Source organism: Erinaceus europaeus, chromosome 3, assembly GCF_950295315.1.
Source record: "Erinaceus europaeus chromosome 3, mEriEur2.1, whole genome shotgun sequence".
NCBI lineage: Eukaryota > Metazoa > Chordata > Mammalia > Eulipotyphla > Erinaceidae > Erinaceus > Erinaceus europaeus.
Window position 1 is genome coordinate 97,936,374 of NC_080164.1, and position 18,660 is coordinate 97,955,033.

Here is an 18,660-nt window from a genome sequence, read left to right on the forward strand (position 1 = left end):
CTCTGCAATCAAGGCATAATTTGGAACCATCATGGCAATGGGCCTAAACAGGGCTTTCAGATTATCTGGTAATTCAGTTCTGCCTGCATACCCAGGATTCATTGTGATGAAGGCTGCACAAGTCATAACCAACTTTATTTCTCGCCCTTCAAACATAAACCTAGAAAGCTGTTTCAAGGAGAGAGAAAGCAAGTTAATGTTTCTCCAGACATTTGTAAATTATCCGACAGGAGGAGAAGGAGGAGGAGAATCAATAGAGGTTTTTTATGTATCTTTGCAGGCCAGTCATTCCAGTAGAAGGGAGCAGGAACTATAGGATAAGAGGAGTATAACTCCACACAATTCCCACCACCAGAACTTCATATCCCATCTCCTCCCTTGATAACTTTCCTACTCTTTAACCCTCTGGGAGTATGGACCCAACGTCATTGTGGGATGCAGAAAGCGCAAGGTCCGGCTTCTGTAATTGCTTCCCCACTGAACATGGGTGTTGACAAGTCAATCCATACTCCCAGTTTGAGTCTCTCTTTCCCTAGTAGGGTGGGGCTCTCAGGAACCGGTGCTCCAGGACACATTGGTGGGGTTGCCTGCCCAGGGAAGTCTGGTTGGCATCATGCTAGCATCTGGAACCTGGTGGCTGAAAAGAGAGTTAACATATAAAGCCAAACAAGTTGTTGAACAATTATGAATTTAATGGCTGGAGTAGTGGTGATGAAGAGTTTGGGGGGTGTCTCTGTTCTATAGATAGGTAGTAGGCATATTTTAGTTATATTCCAAATGGAACCCTTGTTTCCTAACAGCATTGCATGTTTAGAGACTGATCAACTATTCACTTTGCTAAAGCATAAAGCTCCAAGAGGAAAGTATAAGGCAATCAGGGCCTGAGGATCACAGTCTTTAACCCAAGGCTAACGAATTTAGGTTTTGTCCTCAGGACAAAACTATAGGAATCATTTCCCAACAACATGTGATTATGCCTTTATTTTTATCTGTTCTATGATTTACCATTTTTTGTGGAGGAAATAATAAAAATATTCCATATTTCTGTAGCAAAGACCTTTAGCAATGAGAATGGCCCATAGCTCTAGAGCTAGAGCTGGGTCTAGAGCTCCCCTGACTATGCTCGGATGAATTCTTATATCACAATCCTGAGGAGGGCTGAAGCCCTTTGGGAAGGTACTGAGGTGATGGCTGGGACTTTGCAGGGGGCTTATGGCTGAGGCTACTAAGCCCCTGGAAGGACAGTCTGGTATAGGATGAACATTGTTCTGATCTTTGATCTCATAAAACACATTCTAAAAGGTCAACAGAAAGTGGTAAGGGGGCACTGTTGCATCTCTTGCCCTCAGTTTACAAACACAAACGTCTCCAAGAATTTGCTCATGTGCTGGGCTAAAACATATTTCAGTCACTGTGAGTATCTGTAGCTCACCCCACACACCTTCAGTGAGTTCTAGAGAGTGACATTTCCCTTGGGCTTCCCAAGAGTCCTTTATTTTTCTTTCTTTTTTAAATTTTTTAAAAATTATCTTTATTTACTAGATAGAGACAGTCAGAAGTAGAAAGGAAAGGGGGAGATAAGGAGAGAGAGAGAGAGACACCTGTAGCCCTGCTTTACTACTTGCAAAATGTTCCCCCTGCAGGTGGGGCTGGGGGCTTGAACCTAGTTCCTTGTGCACTGTAACATGTGCACTCAACCAGGTGCATCACCACCTTTATTATTTTTTCTTTCTTATTTTTCCTATCAGCTCTGGATTGAACCTGGGGACCATAATGCAGGTAGTGAAATCCAGAAAGATGCATCACTAGAGAAGCCTAGCACAGAAGTAAATGGCAAAGACAAAAGAGATGTGATGGAAAATCAGAGGTAAAAAGGGAGAGGGGGAGGGGAGGGGGAAGGGGAGAAAGAGGTGGTGTGTGTGTGTGTGTGTGTGTGTGTGTGTGTGTTTTGAGTGTGAGGAACAACAGTTTAGAATGCTTGAGTGGAAGAATTGTCTCTAGCCACTTGCAAACTTTTCCTCCTGCAGGTGGGGACCAGGGACTTGAACCCAGGTCCTTGAGCACTGTAACATATACATTCAGCCAGTTGTACCACCACCTGACCCACAAAACCATCCTCTATCCCAAGGTCCCAGCATACTTTCAAACATACCATTGTTTCTCCATGTTGCCTAGATGAGAAATTAATTCACCCAACTAAGGTCTCTGTAGGGCCATCCTCCCTAAAATGCAACTAGTTGGGCATTAATTAGAAGCTAAAGAAGTCCTACCTCTGGTGACAGTTGTCTGGTGTCTTACCTTGCCAGCCTTGGCATTCCTAATGGTGATGAGTTGCTGTGCAATGACCGACAAAACTTCTATGTCAATTCTATTAAATTCATCAAAGCAGCACCAGGCCCCTGACTGTGCTAGGCCACTGAAGAAGCGCCCCATCATCTGAAATAAAAATAATGCTGTTTGAGTGTTTCTCTCCTCTCCTCTCCCAGGTCAACTAGGAATATCAAAGGAGACCACCTGGAGCCATAACAAGGCAGGACTAGAACAACTTCAGGAAACCACCAAACCACCGGCAAAGCAAACACATGTAGCTAGTGGACAGGGAGGAGCCTAAGAACAGACTGAGCAGCTGGTAACAGTCCAGCAGTTTACCAGTTGAGGCACCACCTCCAGCCTGTTTTACCAACAAAAAGACTGCTGAAGGGAGGAGAGAACTCCCCTAAGATTCACCAAAAGCAACTGTGAGTATCCATTGCTATTGCTCTGAGAGGCTGGAGCAACATTGGGGAGGCCATATGCTGACATCTGGGAACAGAGAACTGACCAGGAAACTGAAGAGAAGAGCTACATCTCTATGGCCTAGCAGTGGGGCTGTACAGTGGAGCCTTTCCAGATTGTTCTCCTGATTGAACATGATGGATAATTGCCTCAGAACCTATAGACTATAAACAACTATGTTAGCAACTCACAGTGCCCAACAGTGCTGCCCATCTTGGCAGACAAGCTGAATTGAGATTGGAGCTTTGGATCCTTAGGGTGTGAGAGTCTCCTTCCATAACCACTGTGCAATATCCCCCAACATGCTTTATCTCTTGGTCAGGAGTGAGGGATTAAGCTTCTTCTTCTAGCGTTTGCCCTTCTTCCGTAGCCAGTCAACAGCATCAGGTTGAGCCTGATGTAAAGTTTCGAGACCTCCTTTGAATCTGGAGAGGTGGCAGTCGTTGACTATGTGGGTCATAGTCTGTCTGGAGCCGCAGGGGCAGTTCGGGTCGTCTCTGGCTCCCCAGCGATGGAACATAGCGGTGCACTGGCCATGGCCTGTTTGATAGCGAATGAGGAGAGCCCAATCATAACGTGCTAGGTCAAAGCCGGGTTGACGCTTGCAGGGGTCTGTGATGAGGTGTTTGTTCTTTACCTCAGCTGACTGCCAGCTCTGTTTCCAAGAGACTGGAACAGAGAAGTTCAGTGTAGGCATAGGGGACCAGATTGGGTGACGAGACGTCAAGCGTTGAACAGGGTGGGCGAAGATATCTGCGTATATAGGCAGGTCCGGTCGAGCGTAGACGTGGGAAATGAACTTAGATGATGCCGCATCCCAACGAATATCTGGCAGGGAGATGTTGCTAAGAACTTGCAGCCATGGAACCGGGGTGGAACAGATCGTTCCAGAAATTATCCTCATGGAGGAATAAAATTTGGAATCGACCAAGTGGACATGGGGGCTACGGAACCATACTGGGGCACAGTATTCTGCAGTGGAATAGCATAATGCCAGAGATGATGATCGTAGTGTGGAAGCGCTCGCGCCCCATGAGGAGCTGGCCAGTCTTGCAATGATGTTATTCCTCGCGCCCACCTTTGCTGCAGTTTTTATGAGATGTTTGTGAAATGACAGAGTGCAATTGAGAGTAACGCCAAGATAGACTGGCTGGGCTTCATGCCAGATTCTCGTATGGCCAAGCTGCACATTAAGCTCACGCGAGGCCAAGGCATGGTGTAGATGGAAAACAGATGATACCGTTTTTGCAGTGCTAGGAATTAGTCGCCATTTTTTTACAGTAATCAGATATCAGAGACATGTCTTTCGTGAGTGTTTCCTCGAGGATGTCGAACTTTGATGCCTGAGTTGCACAGCAGATGTCATCGGCGTAGATGAACTTCCTTGAAGAAGTTTCTGGGAGGTCACTGATGTAAATATTAAATAGCGTAGGAGCCAGAACAGAGCCCTGGGGGAGGCCACTTGAGACAAGTCTCCATCTGCTAGACTTGTCACCCAGATGTACCCGGAATCTTCTGTTTTGGAGAAGAAACGATATAGTGTTGGCCACCCATGGAGGCAGGCATCTTGAGATCTTGACTAGGAGACCACGGTGTCAGACCGTGTCATAGGCTGCTGTGAGATCAACAAAGACAGCACCCATCTTTAAATTCTTCTGGAATCCATTTTCAATGTAAATTGAGAGGGCCAGGGCTTGTTCACAAGTAGATCTTCCTGGGCGGAAACCAGCTTGGGTGAGTGATAGGAATTTCTCTGTAAGATGAGAAATACGTGACAGAAGCAGCCTCTCAAGGAGAGGAGAGAAATTGGTCTATAGCTGGCGGCCAGTGTTGGGTCTTTCTTTGGTTTCAAAACCACTATAATCTTCGCACGACGCCAAACTTTGGGCACAGACTCAGATTCCAAGATGTGGGACAGGAATGCAGCGAGCCCCTTCTTTGCTGCGGGGCCCAGGTTAAGAATGAGTTCTGGGGTGATGTTATCATAGCCAGCAGCTGTTCCCAGTTTAACCCTCTTCAAAGCGTCTTCCAGTTCAGACAGTGTAAAGGGAGAGATTTTTGGAGATGGACAAGATAACTGGAAGTGGGATGACCACTCATGGGAAATTTCTCTTTTCCAGACTGGGTCGATCTTAGCTCATCCAACTTGAGTTAGGTGACTGGCCACTGAGTTTAGAGATACGGGAGGATGGGAGACGGGAGAGGGTTGGCTACCGGCACCCAGTCTGTGAAGAATGCATTGGAACGACCTTCCCGTGGTGCATCTCATGAGAACCCATTCATTGGGGAAACTGACGATCCTTCCTAGCCGACTGAATCCACATGGATCCCAGTCACTTTCAAAGGGATTAAGCTAAGAAGCCCACTTATAGTTTAAAAGCCCTCAGGCTCCCATGGCCTACAGGGAAGAAAAAGAACAAAGAGGCTTTTAACATCATCTGTGCTCCAACTCAGGGATTGAAATAATATTGAAACAACTGTCAATTTCCACAACTGTGAACAATTTAATTACCATATTTAGACACAAGTCAATCCAGGCAAGAGTAATCAGTAATTTGAAAAGTACTGAGAGAGGGACCTCATAACATACTATATAGAATGGTTAAACCAACAGGAAGAAATATTGGAGAAATGAGCTAGGACAAGAGTCCAGCTAAAATCCCCCCAAAGGGTGAAACACAAAATAATGAAGTCAACATCCATATACTAGTTAAGGAGATAGTCACAGGAGTGAGTAAAGAGTTTGAAAGAATTCGCATCAGAAATGTAGAAACAACAAATGAGACTCTGGAAGAAAACACTAATTATCTCAAGATTATTAGAGTGCTGAAAGCTGAAATAGCTAAGCTAAGAACACAACTAGATGAATAAGCTAAAACAGTATCAGAACAGGGTAACAAAATAGATGAACTCCAGAAAACAGTAGAGGGGAGAGAGAATAGAATAAATGAGACTGAAGACAATTAGCAAGACTGAGGGCAAATTAGAGACAACTAAATAAGAAGTAAGTGATCTCAAAAAGAGAGTAAGAGATACTGAAAACAACAACAGAGACCTATGAGATGACCTCAAAAGAAACGATATAATGCATTATTGGCTTAGCAGTGGAAGAAAGAGAGGGAGGGGAAGAAAGCATTCTTCAGGAAATAATAGCTGAGAACTTCTCTAGTCTAGACAACATAAAAGACATAAAGGTTCAAGAAGCCTGGAGGGTCCCAAACAGAATTAACCCAGACTTAAAGACGCCAAGACACATCCTACTTAGAATAGAAAAGAATAAGGATAAAGAAAGAATCCTGAAGGCTGCAAGAGAAAAAAAAGAGTCACCTACAGAGGAAAATCCATAAGATTAGCAACAGACTTCTCCACACGAACACTACAGGCCAGAAGAGAATGGCAAGATATCTATCGAGTGCTCAATGAGAAAGGCTTTCAATCAAGACTACTGTATCCTGATAGACTGTCATTCAGACTAGATGGAGGCATCAAAACCTTCTCAGAGCAACAGTTGAAAGAATCAACTATTACCAAGCCTGCCCTGAAAGAAATTCTGAAATTTCTCCTATAAACAGTCAGACCACCATAAATAGGCCATCTATGAGAACACTCTAAAATTCTACAAGAATGGCATAAAAATATCTTCAATTATTGATATCAATAAATTTGAATTACATGAATTCACCTATTAAAAGGCACAGAGTAGGAAGATGGATCAGAAAACACAACCCAACAATATGCTGTTTTCAGGAAACCAACCTAACTCAACAAGACAAACACAGACTCAAAGTGAAATGATTGAAAACTATCATAAAAGCCAATGGCCAACAAAAAGGGGGTGGCAATAGCTATTCTCATATCCGACAAGATAGACTTCAAAATAAGTAAAATGAAAACAGACAGGGATTGACATTACTTAATCCTCAAAGTATCAGTCAATCAAGAGGACTTAACAATTATTAACATCTATGCACCCAATGAGAAGCCATCTAAATGCATAAAACATCTACTAAAAAAGCTATAGCAATATATAAACAGCAACACAGTCATAGTAGGGAACTCCAACACCCCACTCTCTCAACTTGACAGATCATCCAGGCAGAAAATCAATAAACACATAAGGGAGCTAAATGAGGAGACAGATAAACTAGAACTATCGGACATTTTCAGAGTCATTCATCCCAAGAAACTGGAATACACCTTTTACATGGGTCATTCTCAAGGACAGACCATATGTTAGGCCACAAAGACAGCATCAGAAAATTCAAGAGCATTGAAATCATCCCAAGCATCTTCTCAGACCACAGTGGAATTAAACTAACACTTAACAATCAACAAAAGATTGGTAATAGTCCCAAAATGTGGAAGCTCAACAGTACACTTCTTAACAACCTCTGGGTAAAAGAGGAAATCAAGGAAGAAATCAAAATGTTTTGAGAGTTCAATGAAAATGAAGACACAAGCTATCAAAATATTTGGGACACAGCTAAAGCAGTACTGAGAGGGGAGTTCATAGCCATACAAGCACACATTAGGAAACAAGAAAAAGCACAAATAAACAACCTGATTGCACACCTTAAAGACCTAAAAGAACAACAACAACAACAAAAAAACCTAAAGCAATTGGAAGGACAGAAAGCACTAAAGTTAGGACAGAAATCAGTGACATTGAAAATCAGAAAGCCATATAAAAGATCAACAAAAGTAAATGCTGGTTCTTTGAAAGAGTGAACAAAATCGACAAACCTTTAGCCAGACTCACAAAACAAAAAGGTAGAAGCATAGACTGATTCTTTTTAATACACAGGCTTAGTCTTTGATACAAAACCCAGACCATCCACCTTCTGCATCCCACAACGACCTTGGGTCCATACTCACAGAGGGATAAAGAATAGGAAAGCTATCATGGGAGGGATGGGATATAGAGATCTGGTTGTGGGAATTGTATGGAGTTGTACCTCTCTTATCCTACAGTTTTGCTAATGTCTCATTTTTTAATAAATAAAAATATTAAAAAGAAAAAAAAGGGAGAAGACCCCAGTAAACCAGAAAGTAAATGAAAAAGGATATATCACAATAGACACTGCAGAAATTCAGCATATCATGTGAGACTTCTATGAACTATATGCCACTAAGCTTGAGAACCTGGAAGAAATGGACAATTTTCTAGATACCTATGAACTTACATAATTAAGTAAAGAGGAAATAGATAATATGAACAGGCCCATCACAGCCAACGAAATTGAAACAGCAAAAAAATCTCCCCAAAAATAAAAGTCCAGGGTCAGATGGTTTTACAAATGAATTCTACAAAACCTTCAAAGAAGAAATAATACATCTACTTTTAAAAGTATTCCAGAAGATTGAAGACACTGGAATACTCCTTGCCAGCTTCTATGAAGCCAACATTACTCTGATACCAAAAGCAGACAGGGACACAACCAAAAATGAAAACTACAGACCAGTGTCTCTGATGAACATAGATGCAAAAATATTGAACAAAATTCTAGCCAACCAGATACAGCAGTATATTCAAAAGACTGTTCATAATGACCAAGTGGGGTTTATCCCAAGCATGCAAGGTTGATTTAATATACGTAAATCAATCAACATGATCCACCACATCAACAAAAGCAAGACCAAAAACCACATGGTCATATCAATAGATGCAGAGAAAGACTTTGACAATATACAACATCCCTTTATGATCAAAACACTACAAAAAATGGAAAATTCCTTAAGATAGTAGAGTCTATATATAGCAAACTTACAGCCATACTCAATGGTGAAAAACTGGAAGCATTTTCCCTCAGATCAGGTACTAGACAGGGCTGCCCACTATCACCATTACTATTCAACATAGTGTTGGAAGTTTTTGCCATAGCAATCAGGCAGGAGAAAGGAATTAAAGAGATACAGACTGGAAGAGAAGAAGTCAAACTCTCCCTATTTGCTTAGACGTGATTGTATAAATAGAAAAACTTAGAGAATCCAGCAAGAAGCTCTTGGAAATCATCAGGCAATACAGTAGTGTCAGGTTACAAAATTAACATTCAAAAGTCAGTGGCATTCCTCTATGCAGACACTAAGTTAGGAGAAGTTGAAATCCAGAAATAAATTCCTTTTACTATAGCAACAAAAACAATAAAATGTCTAGGAATAAACATAACCAAAGAAGTGAAAGACTTGTATACTGAAAATTATGAGTCACTACTCAAGGAAATTGAAAGAGACTCAAAGAGGTGGAAAGATTTTCTATGTTCATGGGTTGGAAGAATTAATATCATCAAAATGAATATATTACCCAGAGCCATATACAAATTTAATGCTATCCTCATCAAGATCCCAAGCACATTTTTTAGGAGAATAGAAAAAAATGCTACAAATGTTTATCTGGAACCAGAAAAGACCTAGAATTGGCAAAAACAATCTTGAGAAGAAAGAACAGAACCGGAGGCATCACACTCCCAGATTTCAAATTATATTATAGGGCCAGTTTCATCAAAACTGCTTGGTACTGGAACATGAATAGACACACTGACCAGTGGAATAGAATTGAGAGCCCAGAAATAAGCCCCCACACCTATGGACATCTAATCTTTGACAAAAGTGCCCACACTATTAAATAGGAAAGCAGAGTCTCTTCAACAAATGGTGTTGGAAACAATGGGTTGAAACATGCAGAAGAATGAAACTGAACTACTATATTTCACCAAATATAAAAGTAAATTCCAAGTGGATCAAGGACTTGGATGTTAGACCAGAAACTATCAGATACTTAGAGGAAAATATTGGCAGAACTCTTTTCCACATAAATTTTAAAGACATCTTCAACGAAACGAATCCAAATACAAAGAAGACTAAGGCAAGCATAAACCTATGGGACTACATCAAATTAAAAAGCTTCTGTACATCTAAAGAAACTGCAACCCAAACCAAGAAGCCCCTCACAGAATGGGAGAAGATCTTTACATGCCATACATCAGACAAGAGGCTAATAACCAGAATATATAAAGAACTTGCAAATCTCACCAGCAAGAAAAAAAATAACCCCATCCTCTCAGGCCGAAGTTGAAAAAACAAGATCAGAAAAGAAAACACAAGTAGAACCTGAAATGGAATTGGCATATCGCACCAAAGTAAAAGACTCTGGGGTGGGTGGGTGGGGAGAATACAGGTCCAAGAAGGATTCAGAGGACCTAGTGGGGGTGTATTGTTATATGGGAAACTGGGGAATGTTATGCATGTACAAACTATTGTACTTACTGTTGAATGTAAAACATTAATTCCCCAATAAAAAAAAATCAGAAAAGAAAAAAAAATGGGGGAGGGCATGGACAGAATATTCACCACAGAAGAGATCCAAAAGGTTGAGAAACACATGAAAAAATGCACCAAGTCTCTGACTGCCAGAGAAATGCAAATAAAGACAACAATGAGATATCACTTCACTCTTGTGAGAATGTCATACATCAGAAAAGGTAACAGCAGTGCTGGAGAGGTTGTGGGGTCAAAGGAACCCTCCTACACTGCTGGTGGGAATGTCAATTGGTCCAACCTCTGTGGAGAACAGTCTGGAGAACTTTCAGAAGGCTAGAAATGAACCTAACCTATGACCCTGCAATTCCTCTCCTGGGGATATATCCTAAGGAACCCAACACAAGCATCCAAAAAGATTTGTGAACCTATGTTCTTAACCAGCACAATTTGTAATAGCCAAAACCTAGAAGCAACCCAGGTGTCCAACAACAGATGAGTGGCTGAGCAAGTTGTGGTATATATATACAATGGAATACTACTCAGCTATAACAAATGGTGACTTGACCATTTTCATCCAATCTTGGATGGACCTTGAAAAATTCATGTTAAGTGAAATTAGTCAGAAACAGAAGGATAAATATGGGATGATCTCACTTTCTGGCAGAAGTTAAAAAAAAAGATCAGAAGAGAAAATACAACTAGGACCTGACCTGGAATTGGCAAATTGCACCAAAGTGAAAGATTCTGGGGAGCGGAGGATGGGGAGAGTACAGGTCCAAAATAGGATGACAGAGGACATAGTGGAATTTGTATTATTATGTGGTAAACTGAGAAATATTATGTACAAACTATTGTATTTACTGTTGAGAGGAGAGGAGAGAAACACCGTGCTGCTGCTCCTGCCTCCGGAAGTTGTCCTCTTGTTGATATTTAAGCTTTTACTATTGAGGTGGGGACAGGGTATTAAACCTGCATCTTTGTGCATTGTAGTGTGTGTTCAGCTTAACTAGGTGTGCTACCACCTTTTTCCTTTATCTTCCTCATTCTCACTTACTCATAAGGTACAGAGAATGAACACATTATTTTATCATGAATATATACACACCCTAGAAGGCTCTTCACTTGAAGCCAAAAAAGTGAATTCCTCTTTCTCTCCAGATTATTTTGGCCTGAGACAAATGTTCAGCACAATTCATATCCTGAAACTGCCTACACAACACTCACCATCATGTGATAACAAAAGAATGTGGGCTCTGGAGGCACATCTCCTGTCTCCCTGAAACCCCCCCTGGCATTTACTTCTCACCCAGTTGTGCTCACTTGTGAGGGCTTTGACACAGACAAGTGGATGGTTGAAGCCAAAGCCAAAGGCACATGGGCCCTAGATGTGTGTTAAGGAGTCCTTCCCTAGAGACGTTCCAACCCCCACTACCACCAGTGGCTGATGAAGGTTTAAGAAGCTGTTACCGTACCTAAGTGTCATCATGCAGATTGGTGTTTTTCTGGACTGAGTTGAGACAGCTGTCATGTTTCAATTTGGACAGCAAGTCATGTTTGTACAGATTCACTGACCTAGTCCCAGAAAAGCTGCACAGTATTTCTCTACTTGATGGGATTCCTGTCCTATTACAGTGAGTATCCTCAGTGCTGACTACTGTGTGTCATGGAGGACAGTGTTGCTTATGGCTGTGGTTTCTTAGTTAATAAAGTAAAAATTTATTTCTTTATTTATTTGTTAGTTTGTTTATTTATCTATCTTTGCCACCAGAGTTATTACTGGGGCTCATTGTTGGCACATGAATCCATTGCTCCTGGCAACTACTCCCCCCCCCTTTTTTTAATTTGATAGGACAGAAAAAAATTGAGAGGTAAGGTTAGAAATAAGGAGAGAAAAAGATAGACACTTGCAGGCCGGCTTCACCACTGGTGAAGCATCCTCTCTGCAGGTGGGAAGAAGGGGATTGAACCTGGGTCCTTGCACATGATAATAACTTAATCGCGTATGCCACTGCCTGGCTGGAGAATAAAAAAGTTATTGACATGCGTTCAGTTACCATATTGCAAGTAATCTTTAAGAAACTGCCACTGACCTGGTTTTGGGATAGTTTCAGAGAAGAATACTGCAATTACCTGGAAATATTTTTTAAATGGCCTTCTATTTTTAGAGTACCTATCTGTGAGATTTTCCTCAAATACTTCAAGCAAAATGGTATATCTCAACATGTTGAATGTAAAAGCAGATAAATCTAAATGTCTTTTATTACAAGAAATGTCAGATTTAAAAAATAAAAAACAATGCCATTCAGTCACCCAACTGCCTGGGGGAAGCTTTAGAAGTATTGAAGCAGAGCTGCAGTTGTCTCTCCGTCTTTCTCCCTCTCCATCTATGTCTCTGCCCAATAAGTAAATAAATACAATGTCTTAAAACAAATATTTTAAATATATCAGTTTTATCTTCAAACATGGCAATACCAATAGATATAACTGACATATATAAACAAAAACTCCTTGAAGGCCTCAATATTTTATAAGAGAGCAGAGGGATTCCTGTGAACAAAATGTTTGAACACCACACTGCAAATTGTTATTATGAATTCTTATTTTCTCCACAATTCATTTCAGTGCACACATCCCTGAACTGCCATCTTTTCTTCTCAGTTCATTTCTTATTCCTAGACCTTCTGCTAGTCTGTGTTATCTCTCTGTGTGACTCTATACACTATCATGTACAGCTTTTTAATTTTACCATTTGACAGATTCTTCCTTGTCTTGATTCTGATCTGAGTCACTCAGTGCTTCCTTTATTCACCACTTCAATCATTCTTTACTCTGCTACTATTTACTTGCTAGCCATCACTCAGTCTCTCCTTTTGTTAGGCCATGTTGCAAATGAGAAAAGCCACACAAGAGATTTAACATTAGTATTCAGAAGCCAGGACCATACCTTATAGTCTAGACCATCAGAACAATTAAAGACCACACACTGGATGGCAAGAGCTTTTGCTAGGTCTTTGGTGGTCTCAGTTTTCCCAGTTCCAGCAGGACCAGCTGGTGCACCTCCCAGGTCAAGTTGCAAAGCTCCCATGAGGCAAAGGTAGCAGCGATCCTGAAGAAATCGACAATCATTATTTAAGGAAACCATCTCTTTTTTGTAGGGGGAAGCTTGACCTCTGCCCCCATGGAAGATTTTATAGCAAATGAAATGTATACAAGGTACAGGGACCTAATTAAACAATGTTAATCTCTGCTTCACAAAAAATATATTCAACGCAAATCCTTTCAAATGTTAGTGTTAGAAGAAACACTTAAAAGCACACACATTAAAGTGTACAATGACTGAGGTTCTAGCCTCTGGTCTCCACCTTCAGGGGGAAAGCTTCCTGAGTGGTGAAGTAGGTCTGCAGGTGTCTCTTCGTCTACCCCCCCCCCCCCCCGCCAATTTCTCTCTGCTTCTATCCAATAATAAATAAATATTAAAAAACTTTTATCATTTCTTAAATGTTAATATAGGGGCCATGTAACATAGGGACTCACCCAGATCCTGTCATGCACAAGAACCTAGGTTCAAGCCCCTAGTCCCCACCTGTAGTGGGGAAGGTTCATACACAGTGGAGCAAGTATTGTAAGATGTCTCTCCTCTCCATCAAAATTAATTAATTAATTAATGTTTAAAAATGTTACTATTAGACTATAGGTATGGATCCACCTGCCAATGCCCATGTCCAGCAGAGAAACAATTACAGAAGCCAGACCTTCTACCTTCTGCACCCCATAGAGATCTCTGGTCCGTACTCCCAGAAGGATAAAGAATAGGGAAGCTTCCAATGGAGGGGAGGAGACATAGAACTGGTGGTGGAAACTGGATGTAACTGTACCCCTGTTATCTTACAATCTTGTTAATCATGATTAAGCTACTTCACATTTTTTGAGCAAGTAAATCTTTTAAAATGTTAATATTAATTTACATGATTGGTGACTTACCGTGAGAGGAGTAATAACTAATCTTGGGCATGCCCCCAAATATTCATAGCCATAAGTGTACTGGGAGAGTGCCATTCTAGCCACACAATTATCCAAATCTATATCCCAGTAATAGCGCAGTTGTCTCTGCCAGTCAAAGGATTCTACTTCCTCTACCTACAAGTAGGTTAATAACAATGATATACATGTTAAATGCAATAATTTAAGAAAGTAATCTATGCTCTTGTTTAAATGAAATAGTTACCTTGGCATGAATAAGTTCACTGACTATGTCTCTTGCATGTACATCAATAGTAATTAAGGCAGTTATGATGTTTCTGTGTAATTTAGGAAGATTGCCTCGAACTAATGCGGCCAGGGCATTTAATCTCTACAAATTAAAAAGAAAAAAACTCTTTAAGTTTCAAAAATTAGCTTACATATATTTCTCTATTTCTCTTTGCTACTGAGTTTGGAATAGGCTTTTTTTTTAAAGAATATATAATTAAATTTTTTTTATTTTTTTATTTATTTCCTTTTGTTGCCCTTGTTTGGATAGGACAGAGAGAAATGGAGAGAGGAGGGGAAGGCAGTGAGGGGGAGAGAAAGACAGACACCTGCAGACCTGCTTCACCGTCTGTGAAGCAACTCCCCTGTAGGTGGGGAGCTGGGGGCTCGAACCGGGATCCTTACTCTGGTCCTCATGCTTTGCGCCACTTGTGCTTAATCCACTGCGCTACCAGCTAACTCCCTAGAATATATAATTTTTAAAAGGTGCTTGAAAATCTGCACTTTGAAAAAAAGAAAATAGCATTTTGTGACCAACAGAACAAAACTTTGATTTAATTCCTCAGAAGAATTTAACAAAAAACATACTATTTTTGGCTCAATTTTACATGAGAAGAATCAGGGTCAAATAGGGTAAATAACTTAATGACATATCATTATGACATGGCTAAAGAAAGACTTAAGTAGACATTTTCCTCAAGAAAACCCCATGCTCCTAATTATCATGTAATAATTTCTCTAAGAGAAGACTGTCTTCAAAAATTAAGATTTTTTTTTCTGTTGAGTAGTTCATTGTTTTTTTTAAAATTTTTTATTTATAAAAAGGAAACACCGAATAAACCATAGGATAAGAAAGGTACAACTCCATACAATTCCCACCACCAGAACTTTGTATCCCTTCCCTTCCCTTGATAACTTTCCTATTCTTTCACCCTGTGGGAGTATGGACCCTAGATCCTTGTGGGATGCAGAAGGTTGAAGGTCTGGCTTCTGTAATTGCTTCCCTGCTGAACATGGGCGTTGACAGGTCGATTCATACTCCCAGCCTGTCTCTCTCTTTCCCTAGTGGGGAAGGGCTCTGGGGAATCAGAACTCCAGGACACAGTGGTGGGGTTATCTGTCCAGGGAAGTCTGGTTGGCATCATACTAGCATCTGTAACCTGGTGGTTGAAAAGAGAGTTAACATACAAAGCCAAACAAATTGTGGACCAAAGGCTGGAATAGTGCAGATGAAGAGTTGTGGGGGCGGGGGGGAGGGTCTCTACTTTGTAGATAGCTAGTAGGCATATTTTAGTTATATTCCAAAGGGCCTGTGGCTATACTAGTTAATGTGAGCTCAGATCTACAGGGATGCAAAGGTCATATAGGTTCCTAAGCTGACTATGGGCCCCAGATCACATCAAATCCATGGGGTTTACAGTCAACAATATTATACCCCTTTCCCATATTAGGGAGCTACTCTCTTCCCTGATCCAGCTTTCTGGTCCTTTTTCCAGCCGTGACATCATCTCCCCAGACAATAATGGATCCACTGGCATATCAGATTTCAGGCACAGTAGAAAAAAAAAAGAGAGAAATTAAGAATTTTTTAAAAACCAGAGCCCTGCTCAGTCCTGCCTCATGGTGGTACTGGGGATTGAATCTGAGACTTTGGAGCTTCAGATAGGAAAGTCTTTTACAGAACCATTGTGCTGTCTCCTTAGTGTTTGTTCTTAAAAATTCAATGTGATTATGGCAAGAGTGGTTACTTTTCTGATAATCAGAAAGTTGGACATCTTAACTACATCGGTGAATTTGGCATTAAATGCAAGCTCTTTTGGTGGAGTGCATTGATTTTGCCATAAGCAGTTAAATCTTTTTCAAATAAGAATGAATGTGTCTCTGAAGACCTTCATTGTGCTGAATTCTCACTCTCAAATCCTGGTCAAGAACACCTCTACACAGAATTCAGTGAGACTCTCCTTGTGGAAGCCTTTTTTTTCTGGTAATATATGAGATAAAGTTCTATTGGAAGTCTTTATGAGAGTTTTCTCTTTTTTTTAATAAAAAAAAAGTTTCATTCATTTTCTTTCTTTTTTCTATTAGTGATTTAATATTGATTTACAAAATTACAAGATAACAGGGGTATAATTCCACATTGTTCCCACCACCAGAATTCTGTGTCCCCTTTCCCTACACTGGAAGCTGCAGTAGTTCTCTCAAGGTTACAGATATGGGTTGACTATTATTCCTATAACTATCTATATTTATATTTATCTATCCATTTTTCTATGGTTCTGCCTTCTTTTCCTTTCTAGGTAACACATATCTGTTACTATTATTGAATGTCCTTTCTTTTTTCCTTTTCTCTTTTCATTCAGATTCTGTCTTTAGGGTGATTCTATAAAAAATACAATATGGTATAGGTGTAATATTGAATTTGTGGAATTAAAAATTAGATACAGCTACAAAATGGCAGTTCCTGACTACTGGTGTTGGGGACCTGGGACAATGTACTGGAGGAGATAGGCTGGTAGTGGGAATGGCATGCAGACTCCTATTGTGGAAAGAGGAGAACCCGATTTACCATATTTAATGTATATAAATCATTATTCCCCTAGTAAAACAAAACAAAAATTCTCATAGAATGGTATTCAGGTTCAATTACCTATTGATTAGTTGCCTGAAAGGTCTATAAAATAGTAGAAAACCATATATTGCACGTAAGGACAGTAATGACACCAATTTGGGGGGTTCTTTTGTGTTGACTAAACTTCTGTGAGTGAGGTTTTTTTTAATTTATTTTTTATTTTTTATCAGAGAACTGCTCAGTTCATGGGGGATTGAACCTGGGATTTTAGATTTGGAGCCTCAGACATGAGAGTCTCTTTGCATAACTATTATGCTATCTACCCCCACCCGAGATTGTAAATATAATCTCCTCAAATGTTGCAAGTCATGATAACCCTGAGATTTTCCTCTTAAACTGTCTTCTCTATTTTAATAAGATTTATATAAGTACTATAAGAACACTGGGCAGGGAGATAGCATAATGGTTATGCAAAGAGACTCCCAGGTTCAACCCCCAGCAGGACAATAAATCAGAGCTGAGCTGTGCGCTGATAATAAGCTAATAAATAAATAAATAACCCTGGGATAGAGAGCATAATGGTCATGCCTGAGGCTCCAAAGTCCTAGGTTCAATCCTCTGTACCACCATAAGTCAGATGAGCAATGCTCTGGTAAAAATAATAAATAGAAACATCATGTTAATATTCCTAAAAAATTGAGAAGAGGTCATTTTAATGAGAATGCCAAACCTAGATAAGTCATGTTAGAGTTCTACAAATTCTGGAATAAATTGAGTTTGTATTCTCCATGCCAGTAAGACCATGAACCATCTTGCACAATTAATGTGCCCATGGTCTCTCTGTTAAATATCTCACCTCAAAATTTACTTTTTCAAAATCCTCCAGTGTTTCTATATGACTGACAGCTTCCTTTCCCAAACACTCAGTCAAATCTCGGCACCACATGACTTGAGAAATGGTCAGGATCACCTGCAAAGAAACATCTCCCTTAAGTATATGTTGTCTCTAAACAAACAAGATTCAGAGATGGAAATCAAAATGGAAAGTTACTTGAGAAGGGTGGCCAGCAGTCACCCACTCTGGCCTTGGTTTTCCCTGGTAGTCAGCGATGGCAGCTTTGCAAAGGCGACGCAGAGATACAAACATGGCTTCTTCCACTTTACCAAGCCATTCTTCCACATTGCCACGGGCCTTGAGGCCTTTTCCCAGACTAACCTAGAAGATCATCAGAACAATGATAACATGACCCCTGTGGAATTTGCTGGTTCTCTGAGTGATGTACATGCTGAAGCTTGGCCTAAATCCAGGGACTTTCCTATCTTACTCCCTATATGTTTCTTAATTTTATTGATTTCCTTTGAAGACAACTTACTGAAAAATGAATCAATACACACTAACCAAATTAATTAATTAATTTCCCTCCTGTCCATTTGTCAATATTTTCATTTGCCCTTGACTTCTTCTGAGATCAGACAAGATTGGGCTTGTTCAGGGTGGTATGGCTGTAGACTACCCTTGACTTCTAAATATTTTTATTTTATTAGATGGTCCAGGAGATGGCACAGTGGATAAAGCACTGGGCTCTTAAGCATGAGATCCCGGTTCAGTCCTCGACAGCAAAGAGTTATGTATCAGAGTTATGTCTGGTTCTTTTCTCTTTCTCCTCCTATCTTTCTCATTAATAAGTAAAATCTTTAATTTTCTTTTTCTCCAGGGTTATTGCTGGGGCTCAGTGCTTGCAATATGAATCCACTGCTCCTGGGGGCCATTTTTTTTTCCATTTTATTTTATAGGACAGAAAGAAACAGAG

The 18,660-nt window shown here is 40.3% G+C and overlaps 1 protein-coding gene across 1 annotated transcript in view; it reads right to left on the reverse strand.

Moving 5' to 3' along the window:
• Positions 1-18,660, reverse strand: part of DNAH6 (dynein axonemal heavy chain 6) — a 307,800-nt gene that overhangs the window by 187,147 nt on the left and 101,993 nt on the right. Inside the window, exons 24-30 of the mRNA XM_060187710.1 lie at positions 17,901-18,065; positions 17,706-17,819; positions 14,258-14,383; positions 14,014-14,169; positions 12,977-13,138; positions 2,299-2,436; positions 1-168 (exon numbers count right to left, since the gene is read on the reverse strand). Of these exons, the coding sequence (XP_060043693.1) occupies positions 1-168; positions 2,299-2,436; positions 12,977-13,138; positions 14,014-14,169; positions 14,258-14,383; positions 17,706-17,819; positions 17,901-18,065 (1,029 nt within the window). The remainder of the gene's footprint in view (positions 169-2,298; positions 2,437-12,976; positions 13,139-14,013; positions 14,170-14,257; positions 14,384-17,705; positions 17,820-17,900; positions 18,066-18,660) is intronic.